The sequence below is a fragment of the Mustela putorius genome, unplaced genomic scaffold (assembly GCF_011764305.1).
Source record: "Mustela putorius furo isolate JIRA1106 unplaced genomic scaffold, ASM1176430v1.1 tig00000997_pilon_pilon_pilon, whole genome shotgun sequence".
Taxonomy (NCBI): domain Eukaryota; kingdom Metazoa; phylum Chordata; class Mammalia; order Carnivora; family Mustelidae; genus Mustela; species Mustela putorius.
The window spans coordinates 2,506,854-2,533,299 of record NW_025421527.1 but is presented as its reverse complement, the minus strand read 5'-3'; the positions used below and the strand labels follow the sequence as shown (position 1 = coordinate 2,533,299).

Here is a 26,446-nt window from a genome sequence, read left to right as displayed (position 1 = left end):
AATACCCATGAGACTGAGAAGTCCCATTTTTTTTCCAAAAGGTGTTTTTGGACCACAAAGCAGAGAAAAATATTGGAGCTTTTTTTTTTTTTTCCTTTCTTAATGTAGGTATCTGGTATGTATCTCCTTAACATCCAACTCACCCTCTCCCCTCCATTGCAATCATTTCAGAGCGGTAAGAAATGACCAGATTCCCATGAATAGCCATGTCACTTGACTTCACAGGCAGAGGAAAGATTTTTCTTGCAACAAGAGGCCAGGAAAAGTCTCCAAAGAAGGCTCCTTGGTGTTGTTCTGGACACTTCCCCTGACTTTAAGGGAAGACAGGCGATCCATGAGACCTCGAGACCATGGTCTTGCCGCCACCTTCACGAACGACATTATGCTTCACAGCGTCCTAAACACGGCATCATACACATCAGACCAGAGAGCAAGTGACTTATTCCTTTGTTGGATCTGAGCCCAGATGATGCAGAGTGAAGGGTTAAGGGGTATTTAACATGGAAAGAAAGTCTAAGCTTCGGGTGCCTGGGTGGTTCAGTGGGTTAAGCCTCTGTCTTCAGCTCAGGTCATGATCTCAGGGTCCTGGGATCGAGCCCCACATCAGGCTCTCTGCTCAGCAAGGAGCCTGCTTCACTCTCTCTCTCTCTGCCTGCTGCTCTGCCTACTTGTGACCTCTCTTTCTGTGTGTCAAATAAGTAAATAAATAAAATCTTTAAAAAAAGAAAGGAAAAAAAAAAAAAAGAAAGCCCAGGCTTGATCAGCTCGAGCTACAACTTCTGAGGGGTTTTCTAGGTTCTGGAGTATCACAGTTCACCTCCACCTCCCCTTTCTCCCCACCCAAGCTTGCAAGGGCTCTTCAGAGGGCACCAACCTGGATCTTCAGGCCACTGTGAACTAGCTGTGTGACTGGAAAAAGTCACTTGCCAGTGTCTGAGATTCCATTTCTTTGTAAAAAGAGGGTTTTGGACTAGGCAGACTCTAAGCTTCCTTGAACCCAGACGTCCTATCCTCGGTGGAGTCTACTTTCCATGCGGTGACTACACAGGCTCACAGGCTCAGAATGCATCCCCAAGAAGCTCTGGCGTGAATTGTCCCTTCGTCCTCCACATACTCTTTGCCGTGCTCTTCCGTGATCTGAATCTCAGGCTTGTGGGAGACTTCTCCCTACCATTCATTTCTTCCTGTTTTCTTTCTTTCCATACATTGCTTGTTCATATGGAAAGTAGAACAGAATCGGGGCTTAAAAATTTTGTGGCATTCTAAAATATGACATTTAAAAAGATGTGTTTTCATTTATACATATATATAAGATACTTTGTCTATGCCAGAGAGGGAGTACGTATGCCATACCGGTGATTGAAGTAGAGATGACCCACCCCCGCGTCACTCTTGGGCCTCGTCTGCTGCCCCGTCTCTCACCACATTGGTCTGGTCCAGCTCACAGGGCAAATTTTCTCTTCCACAGCTGCTGTTCCAAAATGGCTGCCGCAAATCATCGTGAATTCCCAATAATAGAGACTGTATTTTTTTTGAAAATCAACTCAGTGAACTCCCTCCTGGTGGCCAGGGAATGACAAATTCCCTTGGTCGCTTTGAAGTCGGACCAAAGATCCACCTTGTCAGTATGTCGGGGAATTGAGTGTTTGGAGAAAGGCTTTGCTCTTTCTCTTTTCTCATGAAACGGGAAGTGGGACAACAGGACCATCTCCCCGACCCCAGAGATGGGAGCTTTATGTTGAGAATGCCAGAGACACCTGCCAGCCTGGGTCGCTAGATAACCTCGCAGAGTGGTCCTATCTTCCTGCCTTAAGTTGTCTGCCCAGCTCTGGACAGTTACTCACCGAGCTCAGGTGGCTTCATCAACCCCCAGAGCAATCCAGTTTCCACCCCAAACCTTTACCTACAACGGTGCCCAGGATCGCTATCAAGTTAGCTTGTGCCCATCACTTGTAGCACCCACACTCTTTCCCTTCCTGAAAATTGGAATAACATAGCCTCACATTTAGCCTTTCCTGTATTTGAAATTTTAAAAAATATCACCAAGACTGGTCAGCCATCTCCCTGCAAGGTAACTGAATGGAAATCCAGGGCTGCAATGCAACTGAAAATTGCTTGCAGACAAACCTCTGAAGATAAAGGAATGACTTCTTGTGGATTTTGAGAGAAGTTCCAACTGTTATTTTTTTCCCCTCAGATTCCAAGAGGATAATACTGTACTACTATATTAACTAAATTGAGCCCCAGAAAATATACTTCAATTAAAATTTAAAAAATTAAAATATAGGAGCCACTGGTCTTCAGCCCTCCCTAGAATATATCAGGGTGAACAATCTGGGTCCTCTGCTTGCCAAGTGGAGTTCTAGAAAAGGGATCCTAAAACGCTGCAGATTAGGATCCTCAGAAACAGATTCTGAAACAAACTGAAATGTGACAGGTTTCTCAGGGAGTGCCCTCAGCACCAACACCTGTGTGAGAGGGAAGGCGGTGGAGCCCCGCAGAGGGAGAAGCTGAAGTGCCACAGCAAAACCTCACAAGAGCCCTGGAGCTGGGACGGCCCCTTGTAATCCTCTTAGACGGAGGTCTGGGGGCCCGTCTTTACAGCCTGAGGTAGGCAAGTCTTTGGAGGGAGGGTGCCCTGGGGAGATGTGTGACTCTGGAGAAAGTAGCTCTTCAGCAAGAACAATTTCCAAAGAGCCACTCGACTGACTGCTGCGGGCCCAACACCCTCCTGGCAGCCTGTGGGAATGAATGTGTGGATCCCGAAGGTGTGCCATCTGGGGAGGGTTGCACGGCACCCACTGAGTACTACTGTGCTAGAAGAGAGTGAGGCCCCGGGCATCAGACTCTACCTCATGGCTTTTTATCTGGATAAAGAAGAATCACTAAGCCCAGAAATTTTTATAATTTCGACTATTCTCACAGCAGTGCACGTTATTTCTAGAAATCCGGACATGAAAGCAAAGGTATCTTGGCCTCCGGGTTACCTTCACATGCTAATGTTTTTGAAAAGTCAGGCATATTAACTGGATTCAGAGAATTTGTTAATTTCCACTATCTTGTCCCATCCCCCGCAACCGGCAGACCTCAGGACACTCTCACAAGTGCTATCTTGCCTCTGCAGGGTCACCCCGTGGGGTCAACTGAGTTGCGGGGACATGGGAGCTGTGTCTGGAACTCAGAGTACGTATGCTCATTCCTCTGTGCAGAGGCCAGAGTGGAGCCGAAGATGAGGGAAAAAGGACCCACCAGAGCACACGTGTTCACCTTCTGTGACGCTCAGACAGGAATGCTGTGTTAAAGCCCGTTTTTAAGTTGGGGGTATCTCAGAAGAAACTTCAGTAGATTAACCTCTGCAGGCTTAGGAGCTTACCAGAAAGTTTTTTATTTACGTCAAGCTTCAGACTTCTGCTCATTAATAAGTGTTTTCAGGAGTTGTAGTTAAAGTGCTTACACTTCTAACACCCTATCAAACAGTTTAGGTCTACCCTGTGAAAGAACTATGCTTTTCTTGGCTCCTTCCAACCTCTGTGCTTTTTACTCCTGGGCTGGAAACATGGAAGGTGTTGAACTTTTCAACATGCCTCCCTTTACGTCTGGTGTTTTCTCACCTAGCCAACTTCCGGCTGTGGACAACCCGCTTCGGTGCTCTCGGGAGCTGATGACTTTTTGCTTCCCCACATTTGCATCCCGCATTCCCAGGAATGGCCAGGTAGGGCCCTACCACCACTCGGAACTGCCTCCACCCCTTCAGCCTCCTGAAGATTCCTCAGGCTGTTCTGAGATATCAGCGTTAGCAAAAGCAGATTACGAGAAAGTCCTCAATGTCCACAGAAAAGAATACACATAGGTCTCCTCGCTTGTTAAAAAGTTTGCACAAACTACTCCTACATCCCCACCAACAACAGTGAAAGTCTTTCGGAGGTGGCTTCCAAATACTTTGTTCATGGGCTTTCTGGACGCGGCTGATTTTATGTCTCGATGGAGTTGTGTAGCTGTGTGCACTCATGTGTGATAGGACACAGGTGGGCATGACCTAGGCAGGTAAACCTTTCCCCTCTAGTCTTGAGCATTTGCCAAGCCATTTTATTCATTTATTTATTTGTCAGAGAGACAGAGAGAATGAGTGGGGGGAGGGGCGAGGGGAAAGGGAGAGGGTCAGGCAGACTCCCGCTGAGTGCAGAGCTGGACGTGGGACTCAATCCCAGGACTCTGGGATCACGACCTGAGCTGAAGGCAGATACTTAGCAGACTGAGCCATGCAGCTGCCAGAACCATCTATCTCTCTGTGCCAGACCACTTTTTATCCTCTCTGAAGAAGGGCATAGGAAACCGTGACAAACCCAAACAGAAGCCCACAGTTTTGGTTCCCCTTACTTTAGTCTGTTCTTCTTGATCTCATACTTAAAAGCATTATTGAAACAGCATTAAAATCAACATACATTTACAAAATCAAGTGAAAGGCTTTCAACAATCTTGTCTTGCTACGAGGAAAGGGGCCTCCGCCCCACGGCTCTGTGCAGAGCATCCTTGACCTCCTTGTTCCTCAGGCTATACACGACAGGGTTCAACAGGGGGGTGATGACCGTGTAGGTCACAGAGATGAGTCTGTCCTGCCCCAGGGAACTCTGGGACTTGGGCTTGAGGTAGATGATGGAGGCGCAGCCATAGTGGATGATGACCACCGTGAGGTGGGAGGCGCAGGTGGCAAAAGCCTTCTTCCGGCCCTCAGCTGAGGCGATCTTAAGGATGGTGGAGATGATGAGGACGTAGGAGATGAAGACCAGGCCCATGGGTAGAACCAGGACACAGACGCTGACAACAAAGTTGATGATCTCATTGACAGTGGTGTCCGTGCAGGCCAGCTTCAGCAGGGGCCTCACATCACAGAAGAAGTGAGAAATGACAAAGGCATCACAGAAGGGCAGACCAAACACAGATGTTACCTGGACAATGGCCATGCCCAGACCAATTCCCAGTGATCCGGATGCTAACTGGACACAGACCTCTTTACTCATGATGACCGAGTACCGTAGCGGGTTGCAGATGGCCACATAGCGGTCGTAGCCCATGGCCGTGAGCAGGAAGCAGTTGTTGATGCCGAAGGTGAGATAGAAGAAGAGCTGAGTGGCACAGTCTTGGACAGCAATGGGCTGTTGGGGGATCAGGAGTCCAGAAAGCATACGGGGAATGATGGCCACAGTGTAGCAGGTCTCAGAGAGGGACAGCATGCTCAGAAAGAAGTACATGGGGGTGTGGAGGTGACGGTCCAGGCGTATAATAGTCACGATGACAACATTGCCAGAGAGAGTCAGCAGGTACAGAGTTAGAAAGACAACAAAGAACACAAGCCTGTGATGCCACCCAAAGCTGGAGAACCCTTCCAAAAGGAACTGGGTCACAGCACTGGAGTTTGGCATTGACATTGAGAGAGGTCTAGGACTGGGCAAAGGACAGGTGTGATGAACCAACCACAAAAGAGAGTAGGCTAACCCAAGGCCTTCAGTAAAAAGTGTGTCCATCAGCTGAGCAATGCCCCGGACCTCAAGAGTCATCAGTATCTGCTGCTGTCATCACCTTTGCCCACCTTCTTCTTCAGCTCTACAGAAGTATTACCCCAGGACCCTGAGACTGATGGCAGAGAGTGATCTGGGAGGAACAGTAGAGACAGAGTAAAGGAAAGATGAGTGGAAGTAGTTACCCAGACACTGGCGAGGTGAGTCCAGGTCACGGAAGAAGCTCAGCATTGTAGTTCCTCCTCAAATGCTCTTGAATTAGCTGGGAAGGATCTGGTGAGGAATAGTAAGTAAAGTGGAAGACAGAAAAAAGAGCTGAGGCCGCCAGCCTTCCGACACTGGTCAGAATGCACTGTCACTGCCCAGTGCTCCAGCTCCAGCCTGCCAAGATTTCTGCTCCCCCAGAACCCTCACCTATGTCCTAGGCTTCACTTCCCTAAGCGGTGACCCTAAAAATCCCCAGTGATCATGAAAGACTAGAAATGGGAGCATTTCAATAAAAAGTTCCTCCTGAAAACCCCGCACCAAGTATCTTCCAGGGCCATGGACATGGTTTGATAAGGCCCAGCAGGTACGCAGCTTAACTCCTTGAATTCGAGCAAAAAACAGGATGGAACGAATCCAAGGATGTCCCTTCAAGTAGGGAATGGGTTTTCCTAGTATGAGAGCAAAGAGAAACTCACCTAATTGGAGAAGACCAGGTCTACTCTTTCCTTCAACTTTGCACATTCCAAGTTGAGATAGGAATAGAAAGGAACTCCTCTCATGTGAGCTCAGAATTGGAGACTACAGTGGCAGGGTTAGCCTTGCCCTTTAAGCCTGTATCTACTCCTGGTAGAACATACCATGTTTAACCATCATCTCCAACCACATAGCTGAGGATCATCCTTTTCCATCCAGAAAATCCTGAAATGCTGTCATCTCTGTCCCCTCCTCCCCGTGCTTTCCACCAACACCCAACTTCTGAGCACACACAATCATTCTCTGCAGAGTCTGCAATGGTCTCCCAGTCAAGCTCTGTCATTGCAAACAGAGGTCCAAGTCCAAGCCTGCCTCCTGAAGGTTGTCATAACATTCTTTAAGAAAAAAAAGAAAGAAAGAAAGAAAGAAAGAAATCTGCTAATGGGATTCACGCGAACAATATGAAAACGCAAACTCAAAAAGATGTACACACCTGTATGTGTACTGCAGCATTATTTACAATGGCCCAATTACGCCAGCAGCCCCAGGGTCCAGCAGTAGATGAACGGATAAAGATGTGGCATAGACACACAATGGAACATGACTCATCCGCCTGCCATGTGCAAGAACATGGATGGACCAGAGAGTCTAATGCTTAGCGAAGTCAGTCAGAGAATGACAAATACCGCCCCATCTCACTTACACATGGGGCTTCAGAAACGAATACAACAAAGAAAAAGAAAGAGAAAACCCCAAAACCGGACTCTTTATTATAAAGAACACACTGATGGCTACCAGCGGGAAGGTGGCTCGGGAAGGGGTGAACGGGCGAAGGAGATTAACTGTATAATTATGGTGATGAGCCCGGAGTAGTGTGCGGCAGAGCTGAATCCTCTATATCACACACCTGGAATTCATGCAACGCTGTATGTTAGCTCCACTGGAATGAAGATAAAAATTTTAAAAATCTGATGATGGAGCTTGCCTGCATAAACTCCTTCAGTAGCCCCCTGAAATTTGAAGCATGATATTTAAAATCATTTGTAAATTGAGTATAGATAGCAGTACCTCTTTGGAGTCACCGTGAGTAGAAGAGGGGTTAGTGTATTTGAAGAGTTGGACACAACAGTGGGTATGGGAGGGGAGTTCAGCCCAGGCTCGAAGGATTTTTAAACAAGCCTTTGATCACATCCAGCCTTGATTTATAATTTCCATCATTTCCCTTCCAATTGCTTATATGGACTTTTTTTATGTGCTTTAAAAATCTTTCTTGAAGGGCACTGGCCGGATCTGTGTATTGTTCTACATACTATCCCAGCAGAGCTATGGGTCTGGTAGAACAATTTTTAGTTTTGCTTTTAATCCAACTCTTAAAGATGCCCAGCATTTTCTTAGATCACAGTAGCCCATCCCGTTGATACATCTAGGAAAAATCTGTAGTGACATCCAGATCGCGTACGCATGTTATAATGGAGAGTTTGGAACCCATCGCTCAAAACCACCGTTTTCATTATCCTTGCGCACTTACATTGAAATTCATCCAGGTTATTCTTGTAACTTAAATTCACTTTCCTGGCAAAAGATTTGACTCATGCCTATAGCCTAGAATATTTCTTTTTCTTTCTTCCTCCAGACCGTTAGTCAGCTCTAAACTAGCAGCACCTGAAACAACTCTATCCCAGCACCGTAATGTGGATAGACTCAGCAGAACGACCAGGAAAGGCACACAGAGTAGGACGCGGGAAATGAGAAACACGGGCACGAGGAGGCTTCCTCATCCAGGGTGTAAGAAATGGAGATGAAGGAGGAGAGAGACCAAAAGGGAGGGAGGGTGCAGACGGGCAGCGACCTCAAAATTCAGACCGTATCTTCGGCATGGAGGTTATTACCGTTTCTTCCTTTCGAATAAATGATCAAAAAAAGTGAAACAAAGCCTGTCCCTGACCCAATCTTGGATGAATATACTACTCACCTTTTTTTGTCCAGGGAAAACTTATCTCATTGATCTCTGATTTTTTTTTTTTCTACATCTACTGTGAATAATAAAATTTTGCTTCAAATCCAAACAAAACCTCTTCTTCTTTCTGGGGTTGACTGAGTTGAGTACGTCATGAACTGTGAGTGCCACGCTGGTATCAGGAACACAAAGAAACCAAGCAGCGGTCCTTGCCCTCACGGAGCTTGGACGCAGTTGAAGGTCCCTCAAGTCTTACGTCCCTCCTCCCTCCATTAGCTCACATATACACACAACCAACGTGATAAACATCACAAGGCTCGGGATCAGGGATCCCGACCCCCCTTCTGCAGACCATCGCTGGCCCGGACGACTCGGCTACAGTCGACATGCTCCATCCCCCGCCCTTAAGGAAGTGAAACTCACCAGCAGTCGTCTCCTCGCTCTTCTGAGAGTCACAGCCCTCCACGCGGGAATTTGAAACTAATAGTTATAAAGCATTTTCCAGTTTTTGTCAATACTTTTCCTGAAATTATTTAAAATCCATCAGTTACCTGAGTTTAGACCACTGTAAAATATTGCTATCCTACGAAAAGCCTACACGTTTTCTTATCTGAGGGTTGCTGACATCTTACTGAGCCGAGCTGTGGTTTACAAGAACTCCTCCTTCACTGGCTAATCTTGGGATAACACCCAGATTGTGATACCGAAACGAAACTAGAAAGGAAGGAAACAATGCATCACCCCGTCTTCTAGCGCCTGAGCCTGCAAGTGAGGGGCACAGCAAGTCCCATTAAATTCCTCTAGACTCTCACCGCCTCCTCTCACACAAGCTCCTCTTTGGGTCACAAAGCAGTAAGTCCAGCTTGGGGTTTCTTAACAAGGTGCAGATTGCTTGTCCCAGACTCCTGGGTCTCCTCCCCCACAACAGCACCAGTCCTCCCAAGTGACCGATAGCGGAGGGCACACTCCAAACAGCACAGTGTCTAGAGACCTCATTACTCAGGAAGCTCATTTCCTAATCCTGGGATTAATGTTTTGAGAGAGAGAGAGAGAGTTGGCTTGGCTCTTAGGAGAAATCTCTGGGGTGAAAAGGCTGATTTCAAAATGTATTAGTTCGGGGGGCGCCTGAGTGGCTCAGTGGGTTAAGACTCTGCCTTCAGCTCAGGCCATGATCCCAGGGTCCTGGGATTGAGCCCCGCATCGGGCTCTCTGCTCAGCAGGGAGCCTGCTTCCTCCTCTTTCTCTGCCTGCCTCTCTGTCTACTTGTGGTCTCTGAGTGTCAAATAAATAAATAAAATCTTTTAAAAAAAATGTATTAGTTCAGGCCATGGTCCTGCTAAGGTATGTATCATACTTCTCTGGTGCCGAAGGAGAGAAGCTTAAGACCTTATGGAAATGACTCTTTACATATGGTGCAAGGGAAGCAGCGACAGTCAGGCAGGATGTAAGCGTGGACCCCTGCGGCCAGGTGCACAGAGGGCTGAGCCTCCAGCGAGCCCGCTTCAAGCCAGTTGAAAGTCCCAGGGTACCATCAGCAATCCAGTCTCTGACTTCTGTTGTAAGAACTTGAAACTTTTAAAAAAGGTTTTATTTAAATCCCAGCCAGTGAACGCACAGTGTTAACATGAGTTTCAGGTGCACAACACAGTGATTCAACACTTCCTACAACACCTGGTCCTCATCCTAAGTGCACACCTTCTTCCCCACCCCGCTTCACCCCCGCCCACGACCATCAGTTTGTCTCTATGGCTAAGAGTCTGTTTCTCGGTGAGCCTCTCTCTTTTTACCCCCTTTGCTTGTTGGGTTTCTTCCTTAAATTCCACAGATCAGTGAAATTGTATGGTCTTTCTCTTTCTCACTTTTATACTTTTTTTTTTTTTTAAATTGAAGTACAGTTCACACATGACGCTACACTAGCTTCAGGTGTGCTACGCAATGGTGTGCTATGCTGTGCTCACCACGAGGGCAGCCACCATCTGTGGGCATGCGGCACCAGTACAAGACCACGGACCATGCCCTCTGTGCTGTGGCTCCCTTTCCGTGACTTACTCGACTCCTCACCACTCTCTCTGAGCTCTCCTCCGATCGCCTCACACCTCGCATCATTCTGAAGCCCCTGGCCAGGCCATCTTCCGGAGAACACATCTGTCTAACTCCCCGCAGCCCAGACAAATGTAGCTTTGAGACAAATGAGCTTTGACAAATGAAAGTTGGCTCTCAGCCGCCACGTATTTTAAACTCTCTCGTCATATTCACTGCATTGATCTTACATTCCTATAACTCACCTTTGGAGACTCTCATTCACCTCCTCTCATGGGGTACTTAAGCTGTTACTGACCAAAGTAATTGCTAGCATTTCTGACACACACGTCTTATCCGCTAGTACTAAACTATGCAGTGTACATGTTACTTCACTGAAGACTAACGATGAATCTATGGGGTGGCATCACCATATGCGTCTTCAGAAGAGAAAACAGGCACAGAGATGTTATGGAGCTTTCTCTAGGACACAGAGCTGACAAAGGAGAAACCATGCCTTAAGCTGGAAATCCGGCTTCCGAAGAAATACTAGCACAAGTCTGGACACAGAATTAATTCTCCATAACCGTTGGTTGGATGGAATGTAACTGAAATTGTGCTCAGTGGTGGTACTGTCGGGGACACAGAGCCAGGGAGGCAGCGTGGAGATGGTGGAAAAGCAGCAGACCAGTGTTTGTTTACCACGTCCGGTGGCCACATCTGCCACTAATCTGGTTGGCATTTGGATGGAAGCGTCTCTGCTCTGGTCCTCCTCCTCCTTCTGTGAGTGTGGATGTCACAAAGTGACGATGGTGAGAACCGGTGAGGACAGGGGTGCCGCGCCCGATGCTGCCTTCCCTCTGCGTCCTTCACGCGGTTCCGAGTAATGCACGGTAACATGATGCTGTAGACGCATACTGAGTATCACTATCTCCGTTTCACAAATGAACACTCCAAGGTTAAACAAGAGAAGTGCAGTGAGTGAGGCTTTCCAGGGCTCACCCACCCCGGCTCCTCTTTACACGCGCAGACCATCAAAAGGACCGAATTCTCGCTCTTCCGTCTCTGCAGTGATGTTAGAATGACTCTTAAGAGGTGGCGTAGCTTCCGCATCAGTGAATGACTGAGGAGCTAAGACTCCATGAAGAAAGCACATGTAGGAATGTTAGCCTAACACCCACGATTTGCAGCTTCTTCAAGGAACTGTAATTTCTTGTTTACGGGCTTTGATCAAAGCACTGAAACAAGATGAGCAGAGGCTCTGACTTCAGGGCTACCCTCTAGGTGAGAGGGTAGAGTGGAAAGGAACCCTCACAAAGACTGAAACCAGCTTCAATCTCACTCAACCCCTACTAACCGATTGCTCCCCCCAAGTCTAAGTATCTGCTAGGAAGTAAAACAGAAGATCCTACAATGCAGAGACTCAACTTAGCTTTATAACTTTTCCACATGGAGCACTAAGCAAACCACTGCCTGCTGACCCAGGAACCCACCACTGGTTTTCTCATAGTCTACAAGCTGTTATGATGGTCTTTACATTTTTGTAATGATTTTTAAAAGTTTAAAAAGGAAACTATTTTGTCACATGAAAATTGTATGAAATTCAAATTTCAGTCACCATAATCAAAGGTATTTTTTTTTCTTTTTTTTAGCCATGGCCTCACTCATCCACTTATGTACTACCTCTGGCTGCTTCTGGGCTACCATTCAATGGCAGCATTTAATAGATGCGACAAAGACATTTGGCCCACAAATCCTGAATTATTTACTATCTGGCCCCCTTCAGGAAAAGTTTGAGGACTTCTGGTGTAAAATGTCCAGGATACAATAAAAATGCACTAACCATACCAGGACAAAAGACCAAAGGGCTAAGAATCAAGAAGGGAGGAAAAAAAAAACACTCAACAGAAATAGACTCATAAAAAAGTCACTGTGTTAAAGTTATAGATACAACTCTGAGATAAATAGATTGTGGGAGACGTGTCCTAAGGCGACCCACCATCAGTCACATCCACGGATAATCCTCTGCTCCTGAGCATGGGCAGAGCCGGGACTTGCCCATCTGCAACTGAGTACAGCACGGCTGAAGGGATGTCACTCCCCTGCTCACATTCCATCCTATAAAAATCTGTCTTAGCAGACAGGAGCAAGAGACCCTCTCTTGCGGACTCTACAGAAGTAAGCTGCCAAGTTTTAGGAGGACTTCCAGGAGGTCATGTGGCACCTGGAGGAAGACAGCAAACTCAGCAGATGGCCAGTGAGAAAACACAGCCTCCATCCTAGAACCACAAGGAATCAAACTGCCAACAACCACATGAGGTTGGAAAAGCACACCGAGGTCCAGAAGAGAATGCGGCCCAGCTAACACTTTGATTCCAGTTTGGGAGACACTGAGCAGACGACCCAGTCAAACTATCACCAGAACACCTGACCTGTGGGAACCATGATATGATATACGTGGATTGTTTTAAGTTATTTCATTCGTGCCTATTTGAGAAATAATGAGAAAATGAATGTAAGTATGTCACATGTAAAAAATCGTGATGTGTTGTGAAGCAGTAAAAAACTAATTTTTATTGTGTTGAAGAAAATAGGTGACAGATTGTGGAACCACACAGAGAACTGGAAAATATTTTTTTTAATAAAGTGAAAACATCCGAAATTTAAAAATACAATAACTGAAACTAAGAACTCAATAGAATAGTTGAAGAAGCCCACTAAAAAAAAAAAAAAAAAAAGTAGAGATAAAAATCAGTGAATGAGAAGTCTGTCAGTAGAAGATACCCAAGCTGGAGCACAGAGAGGGGGAACATACAGTGTATATCAAAGAGGGAAAGAACCAAACAGAACCCCAGGAAAGGTCCAGTATGGGTGTCACTGGAGTCACAAGTGGACAGGAAAGATAGAACGTGTTAGAAGCAAGAGATGAAGAAACGGCCACAAACTTTCCAAACCTGAGGAAAGCATCACATACAGATTCACCCTGAACTGCATGTAAGAATCTACACACACCTCCCCACCCCAACAAAATGGGTGTACACATGTTGTGTAAGGTGGCTGAAAGATAAAGATTAAAAGAAAAAGGCTTAGAAGGAGCTAGAAGAAAAAAAATACATTATTTTCAAGGAATAATAGTAAGACTATGAACTGGCTTCTTAATAGCAATAATGAGAAACAGAAGTCAATGGGATGCCATCTTCCAAGTGCTGAAAGGGAGTGGATGCCACCTGAGAAGTCTGCAGTCCAGGAAAATACCCTCCATGGAGGAAAAAGAAGCAAAACAAAAACACCTTCAGAAATGGAAAAAAATGAGGGACTTCCTCATCAGCAGACATCCCCTAAAGAAATACCGAGTTCTCCAGACAGAAGGAAAATCCAGCCCAGATGCAAACCAAATGAAAAACAACCAAAATAAATTTTAAAATAACAGAGAAGATAAGTGTCGGGGCAATTATCAATTAACATGATGCTTAATATTATCCATAAAATTCATGTCTTATGGATATCTAAATATTGTAGAGTTAAACCATACAATAACATTAAAATGGGGATAAATCAAATACATGTTCCACAAAATCTCTGCTTGGTCCTTGAAATATAATCTCCAAAATAACCAGTAAAATGATATATAAGTGACAAATAAAAGGAAAAAGAATAATAAAAACATTTGATTGACTTATTTCACTTAGCATAACCTCCTCCAGTCCTATCCATGGTGAATAACATAATAAAAAAATGAAAATAAATATAAATAAATAAAAAATAGAAACACTTGACTATTCTAAAATAAGATAAAAAGATAGGAATGTACATAAAAATAGGGAAAAGTAGAAAACAAATCCTGACATGGTATATTTAAACCCAAAGATATCACTAGTTTCATGTATACAATGAAATGTAAATTTCATTACATGTAAAATTATGAGTTATAAATTTCACTATATATAATAAAAAGTAAATTTAATTAAATGTATAACAATAATCCAATTATAGACAAAATTGTCACACTGGACAGGAAAACAAAATTTTGTTTACGACAGACATACCTTAATTATCAGAATACAGAAAGATTAAATATAAAAGAATGGGGAAAATATCACGTAAACACTAATCGAAAGAAAGTTACTGTTTTATGTAAATATCAGATAAAAAGATTTCACATTTTAAGAATCTGAGGCTGGTTTTGTGACTTGGTGGAGCTTGGAGAGGGTACCACACGTGTGCTAGAAGACTAGGTATTCTGCTCCTTCTTTGTGTAGTTTTCCATAAATGTCAGGTCAGGTTGGCTGACAGGGCTGTTCAGGTTCTCTTCATGCTTACAGATGCTCTGTCCGGTTGTTCTATAAATTACTAAAATCAAATTGTTGAACTCCCCAACGGTACCTGTTGCACTATTTTCTCCTTTCAAGTCTGTTCTTTTTGCTTCACGGATTTTGGGGCTCTGTTCTCAGGTGCATATACATTTATGATTTGTATCTCCCTAACATACTGACTCTTTTATCAGAAACATATATTTCTTTGTCTCTTGTAATATTCCTTGTCTGAAAGTCTATTCTGTCCGATACTAACACAGCCATTCCTGCTCTCCTACGGTTAGTTCACATGGCGTTTCCACTTACAACCTTTACTTTCAATGTACGTGTCTCAGATTCTACAGCTATGTCCCATGAACAGACGACCAGCTATATCTTGCTGTTCAAATCCGACAATCTTTCCCTTTTGACCTAAGGATTCCATGCATTCACTTCTAATGTAGTTAAGGCTGTGAACGGATTAATGCTTTCCCTTTCACTGGCTGTTTCCTGATTTTCATGTCTTTTTCATTTCTCTGTTCCGCTTTTACTGCCTTCTTTTCTGTTAAACAACTTTTTTATTGTACCATATTGATTCTTCTGTTGATCTTAAAACTAGATTTTTTTTTAGTGTTTTATCCATGCATATTTAAATTATCACAGTGTAGTTCAGGTTAACACAGAGTTGATTTCAATGAAATACAACAATATGGAAATATGGCTCCATTCCCCCCTCTCTTACTCCTTTGCATTATTATTGTCATATAACATCTTTATTTTTATAAACCCAATTATAAATAATAATATAATTATTAATTATATTATATATAATTAATTGTTAATTATATGTGTAATATAATTATATATAATTATTAATAAATCCATACAGTATTATAGCAATATAACTTTTCAAATAATGGTATTTTTAAAAAGAAATTACTACAGGAAGAAAATAAAAAGGTCGATGTAAAACCTACACATACACACTCCTCTATGATGACTTATGTTACAGAAGTAGCGTTTCTGGTTTTCTTCTCTCTTTCCTATGGAAACAAGTTCTTGTCAACTGTCATGTCCTTTCATTCTAAAGAACTTCTAGCATTTCTTGGAAGGTAGATCTGCTAACAGAAAATTCTCTCAGTCTTTGTCTATCTAGATACACTTTAATTTTCCCCTTATTTTTTAAGGATGTTGTTGCTAGATAGATTTTTCTGTTGTTGTTCAAGTTTTTCTTTTGGCAGTTTGAATGCTGCGGCACTACCCTCTGGTCTCAGTTGTGTTTCCTGTTAGACGTCCGCTGTCAACCAGAGTTTCTTCTCTGTACGTGGTGAGTCACTTTTCCTTGGTTATCGAGATTTTGGTCTCTGCATTTGGCTTTCTGCAGCTCGATGTCTTACATACGGCTCTCTCTGCATTTATTCAACTCGGGATTTGTTGAGTTTCTTGAAGTCATTAATGTTTTTCATCAAGTTTGGGAAGTTTCCAACCATTATTTATTGAAATACTTTTTCTGCCTCATTTTCAGGGAATCCCCTTACACCTTTGTTGGAGTGTTTCCTTTGCCCTATGGGTCTGTGAGAGTACTCGGTTTTCATTCTTTTGTTGTTGTTCTTCACACTGGATTTTTTTTTTAATTTTAATTTTTTTTTAATTTTTTTAACATTTTTTTGTTCAAGTAGTCTCCACACCCAGTGTGGACTCAATCTAGTACCCTGAGATCAAGACCTGAGCTGAAACCAAAAGCCAGATGCTTAACCGACTGAACCACCCAGGCGCCTCAAGACTCGATAGCTTCTATTCTTGATTTTCAGGCTCCCTGGTTCCTTCTTCTGCCATCTCACTTCTACTGTTCTTAGCATTTCAGTTATAGTTTTCAACTCTAGAACTGGCATTCCCTTCTTTGCTATGGCCTCTATTTGAGGTTCCCTACTTGTGTGATCACTGTCATTCTCTCTATATAATTTTTTGAACACAGTTTCCTTTGATTCTTCGACTATATTTATAAAATCTGCTCATCACGACTCTGCTGTAATGGGCCCATTCAGAACTTACTTCTATTGACTACTTTTTCCACTGAATTTGGGTCACATTTTTCTGTTTCTTTACACAACTTGTGATATTTGGTTGGTAACTGAGTATATCATAGCAACTCTGAAAAATTTATATTTTTAAATGTCAATCCTTGTTCTTTTCCATTTTCAGTTATTCTTTTCAACTCGATGGCAGAGACTGCTGTGTATGGCTGCGGATGTCAGCTCTGTTTCTCGATTACGTTTATCTTTGCAGCAAGGCTTCCCAGGGGTTTCCCTGTGAATAGCTTAGTGGTTATCCGATGATTTGCTCAGAGATTGTATGTAAACACCTAGAACCACACTGTTTACCCTCTGCTGATTAACCCGTGGGCAGGATGCTGGATGCATTCAGATTTCCAGCCAGTTCTCAGGTCTCCCTTGGGCATCCATCGTTCCTCTGAAGCTAGAGATGTAGAACTTATTCAGCCTTTCTGTAACTCTCTTATTTCCAGGATCTCTCAGTTAAATTTATGGCTTATTTGTTCCTTGCTCAGAACCAAGACCACAATATCAGAGTAGGAGAGCTGTGGGTTTTTCTCCCCAAATGAGTCTGCATTAAGCCATAAAAGCTACAGGTTTTGCCCAACCTCCAGTGCACATTATAGACTGAGATTTCTGACTCCCACACCACTGGGTTTTCCTGCCAACCCCAAACAGATAAGACTATAGTTCCTACCTCTGTGCTGAAAGACGGGTGGCAGGGGTGGGGTGGGGGACAGTGGTGGGAACAACCCAAAGCAAAAATAGCACATACTCTTGCATTTTTACCTAAAGCTCAAGCAATGTTTGGAACATTAATGTTTCTTAATGTGTTATCTGCCTTTGGTTAATTTCCAGTGCTCTTAAATCATTGCTTATATGATTCTGTTTTCTTTTTTTTCTTCTTTCTTTTCTTTTCTTTTTTTCAGAACAGAGTTGTTGGTCTAACTTGCCAACAGTGCTACAAGTTCTGTCTGCCTCACATTCTCTCACTGCCTCCTGACCCATAACTAGTGATAGATTCTAGATTCATAACATTGAGAACTAGAGAAATCTGTGCAGGGATTTACTCTACATATGTTAGAGGAGAAAGAAACACAATGTTCAGACAGGCAGCATGTATTGATGTGTGCCCTTAACCAGAGATTTTGTACTCAATGTATCTTCCCAAGAAGATAGGAGTAGCTCTTACAGTTCTCTCGGTTGCTGAACTAAAATATGGACTTGAGGGCAAAAATCAAATAGTGTCTGGTCCCTGCAGCCTATGGTAGAAGTCACGAGATATTACCAGTGGACGTTTCCCTGATTTCAACAGGGAGAATGGGGCCCAATGAGTCAAAGGTCAAGAGGTATCACAAATCTATCAGATGTAAAGACTATGTATGGGTACGGAAAGAGGTAGCGTAGTAACGGGAACTCCTTGCTTATAGAGCTCCTTGGTGTATCTAACTGATTATGATGTTCCGAAGCCTGAAACGGAAGGGAAACTATGTAATAGTAATCTACATGATATAGATCTATATAATAGTAACAATATGATAGCCATGTAACATTTATAATATAAATTGTATCTATACTAGTAACAATACATTTTAGAATCTATATAATAGTATCAATACATTTTAAAATTATCTAGGGCCGGCAAACAGAGCCCTGACCTGAATTCTGTGAATGGGCTCCAGTCTGGGAATTGGATGAGAGACTGTGATTCTCCATTATAAGGAATTAAATCAGGATTCTATCAGGCCCCAAGAGGAGGATCACAGTGCAATATCCTTGGAACCATACATTCTTTCTCTAGGTAGACATTGTTCTGGGAAATACCTCCTGAATAACTCTGAGTCCTGGAAAAGGCAGGTTACTTGACCACATACCGTCAGATGCCTGTTATGAGCTGGTCTTACTTGTCCCAGCCAGCTGGTGGTCCCGGGACCTGGTCCCAGGTCCCGCCATGTTTGCACGGGACAACCGCGGCCGCCTCCTCACGTGGTTCCAGACTTGCTCTTCTCCAGTTCATTTTCTGCTTCTCCACCAGACACTCTGAAATCCACATCTGAGTGTGCTATTTGCCTCCTTAAAAGCTCTGCTGGCTCCACATCATCCTACAAGCTTCAAGTGCTACAAGACCCTCCTGCTCACATCCTCTAGTGCCTTCTAAATTCATCTCTCCCTTGAGCTCTCTGGCACAATTTGGCTTTGTTTCAGTTCTTAGAGTGAATCATTATCAATAATCTATCTAGTCCCTCATTCATGGTTTTTTTTTCTGTATTAAATCATCTCCCCTAACTTCACCTGGTTGACCCTCATTCACCAAGAGACCCCAGCTCAGAATCATTGCTCAGAGAATTGCTCATTTAAACTGCCAAAACTTGACCCCTTTGTTAGACGCTCCCATGAAACCGTGTTTATTTTTGTTTTGTAGTAATTTACTGATAAGATTATATGTTTGAAACCCGCCTGGTGTGGACCTTGTACACTACACAAGGATGCCTAATTAAGGTGGAGAGTGAAATAATGGCAGCCCACCGTCCACTTGACAAGTCACACACCCTTGGTGTAGAGCTCCCTCTGTCCATATGAATGGATGCTCTTTTCCTAGCTGCAAAAATGCATTGTCTCCTCACCAAGAGGTGCACACACAGGCTGTACCTGCCCAGAAGAGGCTCCTTTTACTAATCTGCAGAAAGACACCCAATGGATTAGCAAGCGATAGATCTACAGGCTTCCCTCCTTGATGAGCTCCATGAAAGCAAATACCATGACTGTTCTTGGCATACTTGTACTGCCAATGCTTAGCATAGTGCCTGCAACATAAGTAGATTTGCATTAATTTTTGATACTTCAATAAATTAAGGCAGGATCCTCAGGCATAGAATAATACGCATGTATTTTATTTTGCATGTTTCCTTAGATCTTGACAAAACCTATTTGTTTCTACAACGCAAACACTTCTTGTGAACCAGTAAACAAAGGTAGAGTTTTGTTCTACTAATTGCCCAAGATCCTAATCAGGCCCCTGGGACAGAGCCTCATGCTCTTTCTCTGCTGCCCCTTGTGCCCTGGAATGGTCCTCAAGGGGAAGTCCCCGGAGTCCTGCATCCGACAGATTCATAATCAGTCTGTGAACAGGGTTTTAAGAGGCTTAGAGGATCTGCTAAAGCCAGACAAATCAGTCCTGCAGGCCTTGAGTGGGTCACCACACCTGAGCTTCCTTTAGACCATCAGGAAATGCTGCACTCCTAGGCCTGGGGTTCAATATCTCCTTCACAGGCCTCGTGAAGATTCCCATTCTGCGTTCTTTTTTTAAAAAGTCCAGATGTATCTGCAAGTAAAAGAATTTCTCTCATGTCCTTTGACAACTTTGCAAGAAGTAAGTGGTTGTTAGTATGAAAAAAAAAAAAAACAAGAGAGAAGAATTGATTAATTTTTTAAGCTTCTTCCTTTTCCTGTTCTGGCTTTCTGACAATTTTCTTGAATATTAGGATTTCGCACTTTCCCTGTGTCTCACCTGTTGGCTGATTGAGCCCTGGTGCCTATAATGTGACATTGAGTATTCTCATGTCCATAAGCAAATGATGGGGGAATCCATTCAAAGTCATAGAGGGAGGAGAGAAAATAAGACAGCCTTGCTAATCCCAGAGCTGTCATCTACAACTGATGTCCCTTGTGTCTTCAGTGAATGAGGCTGAGGGTCAAGCAGTTTCATACAGCTGTTGCCTCCTTCCCTATAACCTGACCCTCATGTCTGGACGTCCATTCAGCAGGGTCTGGATTCCAAGCAAGGGTATGGATTTGGAGGCACACTTGTGTTTCATACCTGGTCTTCTCTATCTCTACATATGCAAGTCTGATGAGAGTCGTTTGCCCTCCAGAGCCTCACATTCTCCATATATAATACCAGAGTATTTTATTGCCTTGTAGGTTAATTACTAAGCTTTCAGCTATGGAGCCTGTCTTAATAGGCTGCCATGTATTTGGGGGCCCTGGATGGCTCATTTGGTTAATTCAGACTCTCGATTTTGGCTCGGGTCATGAACTCAGGGTCGTGAGATCGAAACCTATATGGAGATCCGCACTGGGCATTCAGTGTGCTTGAGGTTCTCTCTCCCTCCCTCTGCCCCTCCAACACCCCCCCTTTCTCTTTTTCTCTCTCTTGCATGTGCATGGTCTCTTCCTAAAGGAAAAATAGACTGGTATATATTTTAAACAAATGCTAGTTTCTACATTATCGTTTCTAATGACCTGAGACAATTTTCTATCAGTCTCTTAATCTTTATGCTGCTTTGACTCCCTTTACTTAATGCTTAATCCAAGGTCAGGCTCTTTGCCCTGCTCTCATTTAGCAATGTAACACAGGGACCTCCAGATCACTACTTCCAGAAAAATAGACATAGCAGAATCCGTGTGTGTGTGTGTGTATGAAAGAGAGAGAGAGACAGACATGAGGATGTGAATTGTGAATTGGGCTGGAGCTGGAGACTCTAGGGAAAGAGAAGCTGCACTTGCAGTAGAAAAAAAAAAAAGAAAGAGAACGCCAATTCCTCTGAGCCTTGCCCTCCCCTCCAGACACTGGTCAGTATGTTAGGAACTAAAAGGAAACTGGGTCATACTTATCAAGTCCATGTTCTTTTACAGAGGCATCAAAGACTCAGAACAAGATACAGTGATTTCTTCTGTTTCTTAATGTCTTCCTAAAGAAGGCTCACCCGCGTCTTTGTGTCAGTTACACTATCAGTAGCTCAGCAGGGGCAGAAAGGCTCTCCTCCAAGATTAAGGTCTCTTAAGACCAAAGGACTCAGTACAGGGCAAGCAGAGCTGCCCCCACCCCTTTGCCATAAACTGAATGTGTTATCAGGAGTCCTTTATCCTTTTTGGGACTAAGTTCCCCCACATTTCTACCACATTGTAGAAAAGGAAACTGAAGAAAAAAGGAAACTGTCAAATGTAAAAGAAAAACTCCCATAAATTTCTATAATCTTTTACGAAAAGGGCTATCCTCCAAAAGTTCGATTGAGGACTGGAGACTAGCCCAAGGTGAATGGTCTGCGTGGATGATGATGGTTTGCCAACATTCCGTTCATCCAGCCATGTTTTCCAATATTGTTCTTTCATGTCTTTTTTCTTTGGGCGTCTCTCACCTCTGCCACTTGCTGAGCCTGCACACTCTATCCCTTCCTGTCTGCGTGGATGCCACATTTCTGTCTTTTGCTTGAGTGATTCACAAGCTCCCTGTGTCTGAATTGCCCTTGATGGGAAGGTCCATGCCTTCCACCTCTCACTCCCTCCAGCTCGGAAATCCTTCAGTACTCGGTTCTGTCTCCACCTGTCCGTGTCCATATGCCTGGGTGAATCTGGCACAGGCGTGGGCTCTTCCTTCAGCTCAGAAGCACCTCCAGAGTTTTCCTTCACTTATCAGCTCCGTTGACACAGTGATCAAAGGCTTGACATATGCCAAAAATCGAGCTAAGTTCTGGGGATACAGAAACGACTAAGTATGATCTGTCATCCAAAAAGGTACTATCTAGTTGAAAAGCCAGATAATAAATCATTTCAATTGAATATGACAAGTGTTATCATGTAAGAATGAGAGATGCTGAGAGAACCAAGGTGGGAGAGATGCCTCAATGGAAAAAGGGTGAGGAGAACGACCCCAAGGGACACTTAAAAGAAACTGAAGCTACCCTCCAACCCGCTGCATAAATAATATATATTTCCTGTGGACACTTTGGAAAATCCAGGAGACAGCAAAAATCCACCCATAATTTTACCATGCAGAATCATGTACTACTAACATGTCAATGATTTCCCTTCAGCTTTTTCCTATGCACATTTTCGTGTAATTAGGTAATTTTGTATCTCTCACATCCTGTTTTGTACATAATTTTCATATGCATCAATTAAAAGCTACACAAAAAGTTTTAAAATATTGTGTTAGTTTCTGTTTACAAATGTCCCATGTATTCATTTATATATTCTTTTTTTAAAAAAGATTTTTATTTGTTTATTTGAGAGAGAGCATGAGAGGAGGGAGAGGAAGAGGAAGGATCAGACTCCCCGCTGAGCAGAGAGCCCGATGCGTGGCTCGATTCCAGGACCCTGAGATCATGACCTGAGCTGAAGACAGAGGCTTAACCCACTGAGCCACCCAGGCACCCCCATTTGTAAATTCATAGTCTTTTTTTGTATACAGACATGTTCATAAATACATGGATATAGATTTTTACTTCCTTTACCATATTGGGTTCATACGATCCTTGCTATTTTGTGGTATCTCTCCCATTTAATAGTAGCATGAACGCTCTTCTTGATGTATAATGTTAATGGTTTTTTGTAACATAGGGTGTGCATTAAATAGCTTAAAAAATAAATGTGCATTTTAAGAAAAATAACAAAACAAACACCTAGCTACCTTCTGCCCAGGCTAAGAAACAGAAGATCACTATAAATCTAGAACCTCGTAGATGTTGCTTTCAAAGCCTTCAAATCCTCACCAGTCATGATCATCAATTTTAGGTTAAAGCACTTGCACATTTATAAAGAAACAGATTATCCCTAAATATTACTAGCCCTGCCTTCTTTTGAACATTAAGTAAATGGAAGACAGACAGACAGACAGACACACACACACACACTCCCCTGTGGTTGGCTTCTATTGAGGGTCAAGAAAGCTGAAGTGTGAAAATGTAAGCCATGCCCTCAGCCATCTTTAGCAGGAGTCTGTAGACCTTTCCTGTAAAGGACAGGGGAGTAGACATGTTAGTCTTGCAGGTCCTACATACAGTCTCTGCTGGACTCCTCAGCTTCACTGTCGCAGGGTGAGTGCAATCCACACGACACTTTCACAAGTGGGTGTGACCGTGTCCCAATAAAGCTTTATTTACAAAGCAGACTGCTGGGCCGTGGGGTGTCATTTGCCCACCCATGCTCTATAATTAATTCACCCGATGCTCTGTAATATATTGTGGGTTTATTCAATTTATCCTTTCTGCGTTTGAAGAACATTTGGTTCATTTCAGCGCTTTTCCCCCCTTATTATAAACAAAGCTGTTTTAACTTTGTGTGTCTCTGTAGCTGTTCCGGATTAAATTCTGACGGTGCAATCACTGGCTCCCACAACCCGTTCGTTCTCAACTCGGACAGGTAATAGCGAACTGTTTTCCAAAATGATCCTATCAATTCACTCTCTTCAGGAGCTTCCCCTGCTCTTTATCTGTAATAGCTTTGATTTCCTGCAGCCTGATGGGTGTGGAATTGTGGTCTGCGGTCTTACTTTCCCCTGGCTACTAATGATGTTAAAAGTCTGAGGTGCCTCGTTAGCGCAGTAGGTAGCGCGTCAGTCTCATAAAACTCTGTCCACATGTCATCTGTGCTTCCCCTAATACGAAATTTTTATACACTTTTAAAATCATTATATTAAGCTGATCTCTTTTTTTTCGTTTTGTGGTTAAAGCTCTAGATACCCTAGACGCTAGTGTTTTACCTGGTTTTGTTGTAAATATATTGTTTCCTTTTTTGGAATTTGTCTTAAAAAATGGAAGTTAATGTTTATGTACCAGAATATATCATTATTTTATATTCTGTATCTTTTGCTACCCCAAGTTGATCTTCTAAACATTTCATGAAGTGTTTTGTTTCTTCTTAGGTTTTTAATACAATTGAAATTAGTGTTTCAATTGTATGGCACAATCTGATTTCATTTTTTCCCATACAGATAACCAACAATTTCATCCTTAATTGACAACTCCGTGCTTCCCACCAGCCTCCAACGCCAGCTCTGGTGTGAAGAGTCCCCATATTTCAGAACTGTGTTTGCTCCCATTGGTGTGACTATCTCTGTGCCAGCACCGCACCTTCTTAATTACTTCAGCCTAATAATAAGTAACGATGTTTGAAGGGCAAATCTTCTCTTCCTGTGTTTGTGTTCTAGCTTTTCTCAGATCTCTGTACTTTCATATAAATTTTAGTATCAGTTAGCAATCTAGCAACCAACCAACCAAAAACAATCCATTCGAGATTCTGATTGAACTGTAGAGAATTCATAAATCATAGATCTAGGAATTCATAGATTTTTGATTAATTGGAATCTTCACCATCTCAGATCTTTCAACTCATAAGCAGGGTCTGTTACTCCCTTACTCCAGTCTTTGGTGTCTTTCACTAGGGTTTTGTGATTTTCTTCATAAACATCTGTATTCCCAGGTACTTTATAATTTTAAGCTATTATGAATGACAGTCCTTTTAAATTTAATTTGCTATCAGTTTGTTGAAGTATAGAAATTTGATAGATTTTTATACCTAAATTTTGTACCAGAAAGCCTGCTAACTTTCTTAATAATGTTAATAATTTATCAGCAGTTTCTTTTGGATTTTCTATGTACACAATAGCATCATCTGCAGAGAATTCCTTCCTTCTTAATCCTTATAATTTTAATTTCTTTCTCTTGGCTTATTGGATTGGCCAGAATGTTCAGTGCAATGTTGAAGAGAAGTGGACAGAGCAGTCACCCTTATCTTGCTCCTAATATTGAAGAGAACTCTTCAGTATCTCACCACTAAGTATATATTGACTGCAAAACTGTACACGTGCTTTATCAGCTTAAAGAACATCTTTGATCCTTAGTTTTTTAAGGGTTCTTATAAGTAGACACTGAATTTTAAAAATGCTTTTTTGGGGGACAGCTATTGAAATAATCATGTCACTTTTTCCCTTTGAACAGTTTACTGGAGGAAATATACAATTGAATTATTGAAATGTTAAACAAATTTCACCACCTGAAATAAAACCAACTTGGTCATGTACCCAATTTTACACATTGTTGGATGTGGTTTGATGATATTTCATCAAGAATTTTACCTCTAGATCTACGAGATTGGCTCTAGATTCTACGAGTTTAATTTGTTGTCAAAATAATTCCAGCTTCATAAAATGAGGTGAGGGGATTTCCTCTTTATTACTTAAAATAGCAATCTGTATTACATTGAAATCGACTTATCCTTGAAGGTTTCATAGCAGGTAGTGGTACATTTCTCTAGGCCGAGAGTTGTATTTGTCGATTTTTCGCTACTGTCTTTATATCTTCTTTTTTTCTTTTTTTTTAGGTTTTCTACTTCTTGATTCAATATTGATAATTTTTTTTTCTAGAAGTCTATCCATTTCATTGAAGTTTAAAAACCTGTGGAGGAGGAGTTGTTCATAATGTTACTTCTCATCTTTCTGAGTCTGAAGCTTCTGTCCCTTTATTAATTCATAATCAAGTTTATGTCTTCACTTGTTTTTCTTGGTCAGATTTTCATGAGTTCACCTAAAGTTTATAAACTTGAACCTTTATGGATTTTCTGTATTTTATCATTCACATCTGTTTCATCGTTGCTGTTTTTTTCCTTCTACTTTATGTTTTTTTTAATAACTTTTTAGAATGGATTCTCATTAATTTTCAGTTTTAAAACACAAACAAGCTATTTTCAATGATAAACTTCCTTTCAATAATGTTCTGAATGCAAGGTACGTGTTGTGGTATGTGATTCTCCTGTCACCGCTCTGTTCTAACGATTTCTAATTTCCATTATAATTTCCTCCTCGAACCATAGGTTAGATTTTCAAACATTTCCAATTTTTCAAGGTTTTTTTTTTATAGTTTCTAACTTAATCACATTGGGGTCTGAGAATGCGGGTAATATTTTAGGAAAATCTAGTTTTAAGAAATTTTTGAGACCAACTTCATGGACAACACGTTGGGTCTATTGTCCTTGAAAAGAATGCCTTACCTCAAACTTTCAAATAACATTGCTCGGGTTTTCGCTGTCATGTATACATCAGTTCTGGGACAGAGTCTGCCGTGCCCCTGGAAAAGACAGTTGATTTGAGAAGTTCTGAGCTGGGTCTTTGCGATACTAAAACTTTGTTCTTGACGGTGTGCTCACAAAGGGAGG

The 26,446-nt window shown here is 42.5% G+C and overlaps 2 protein-coding genes across 3 annotated transcripts in view; both read right to left on the bottom strand.

Moving 5' to 3' along the window:
- LOC101672123 (olfactory receptor 10J1-like) overlaps positions 1-9,114 on the bottom strand; it is a 38,954-nt gene extending 29,840 nt beyond the window's left edge. For both annotated transcript variants that reach the window (XM_045086616.1, XM_045086617.1), the window contains exon 1: positions 8,578-9,114. The gene's annotated coding sequence lies outside the window, so the exon portion shown is untranslated. The remainder of the gene's footprint in view (positions 1-8,577) is intronic.
- Positions 790-26,446, bottom strand: part of LOC101686935 (olfactory receptor 10J3) — a 153,018-nt gene continuing 127,361 nt past the window's right edge. Inside the window, 1 exon segment of the mRNA XM_013047454.2 lies at positions 790-5,436. Coding sequence (XP_012902908.2) covers positions 4,485-5,436 — 952 coding nt within the window. The 3' untranslated portion in view covers positions 790-4,484.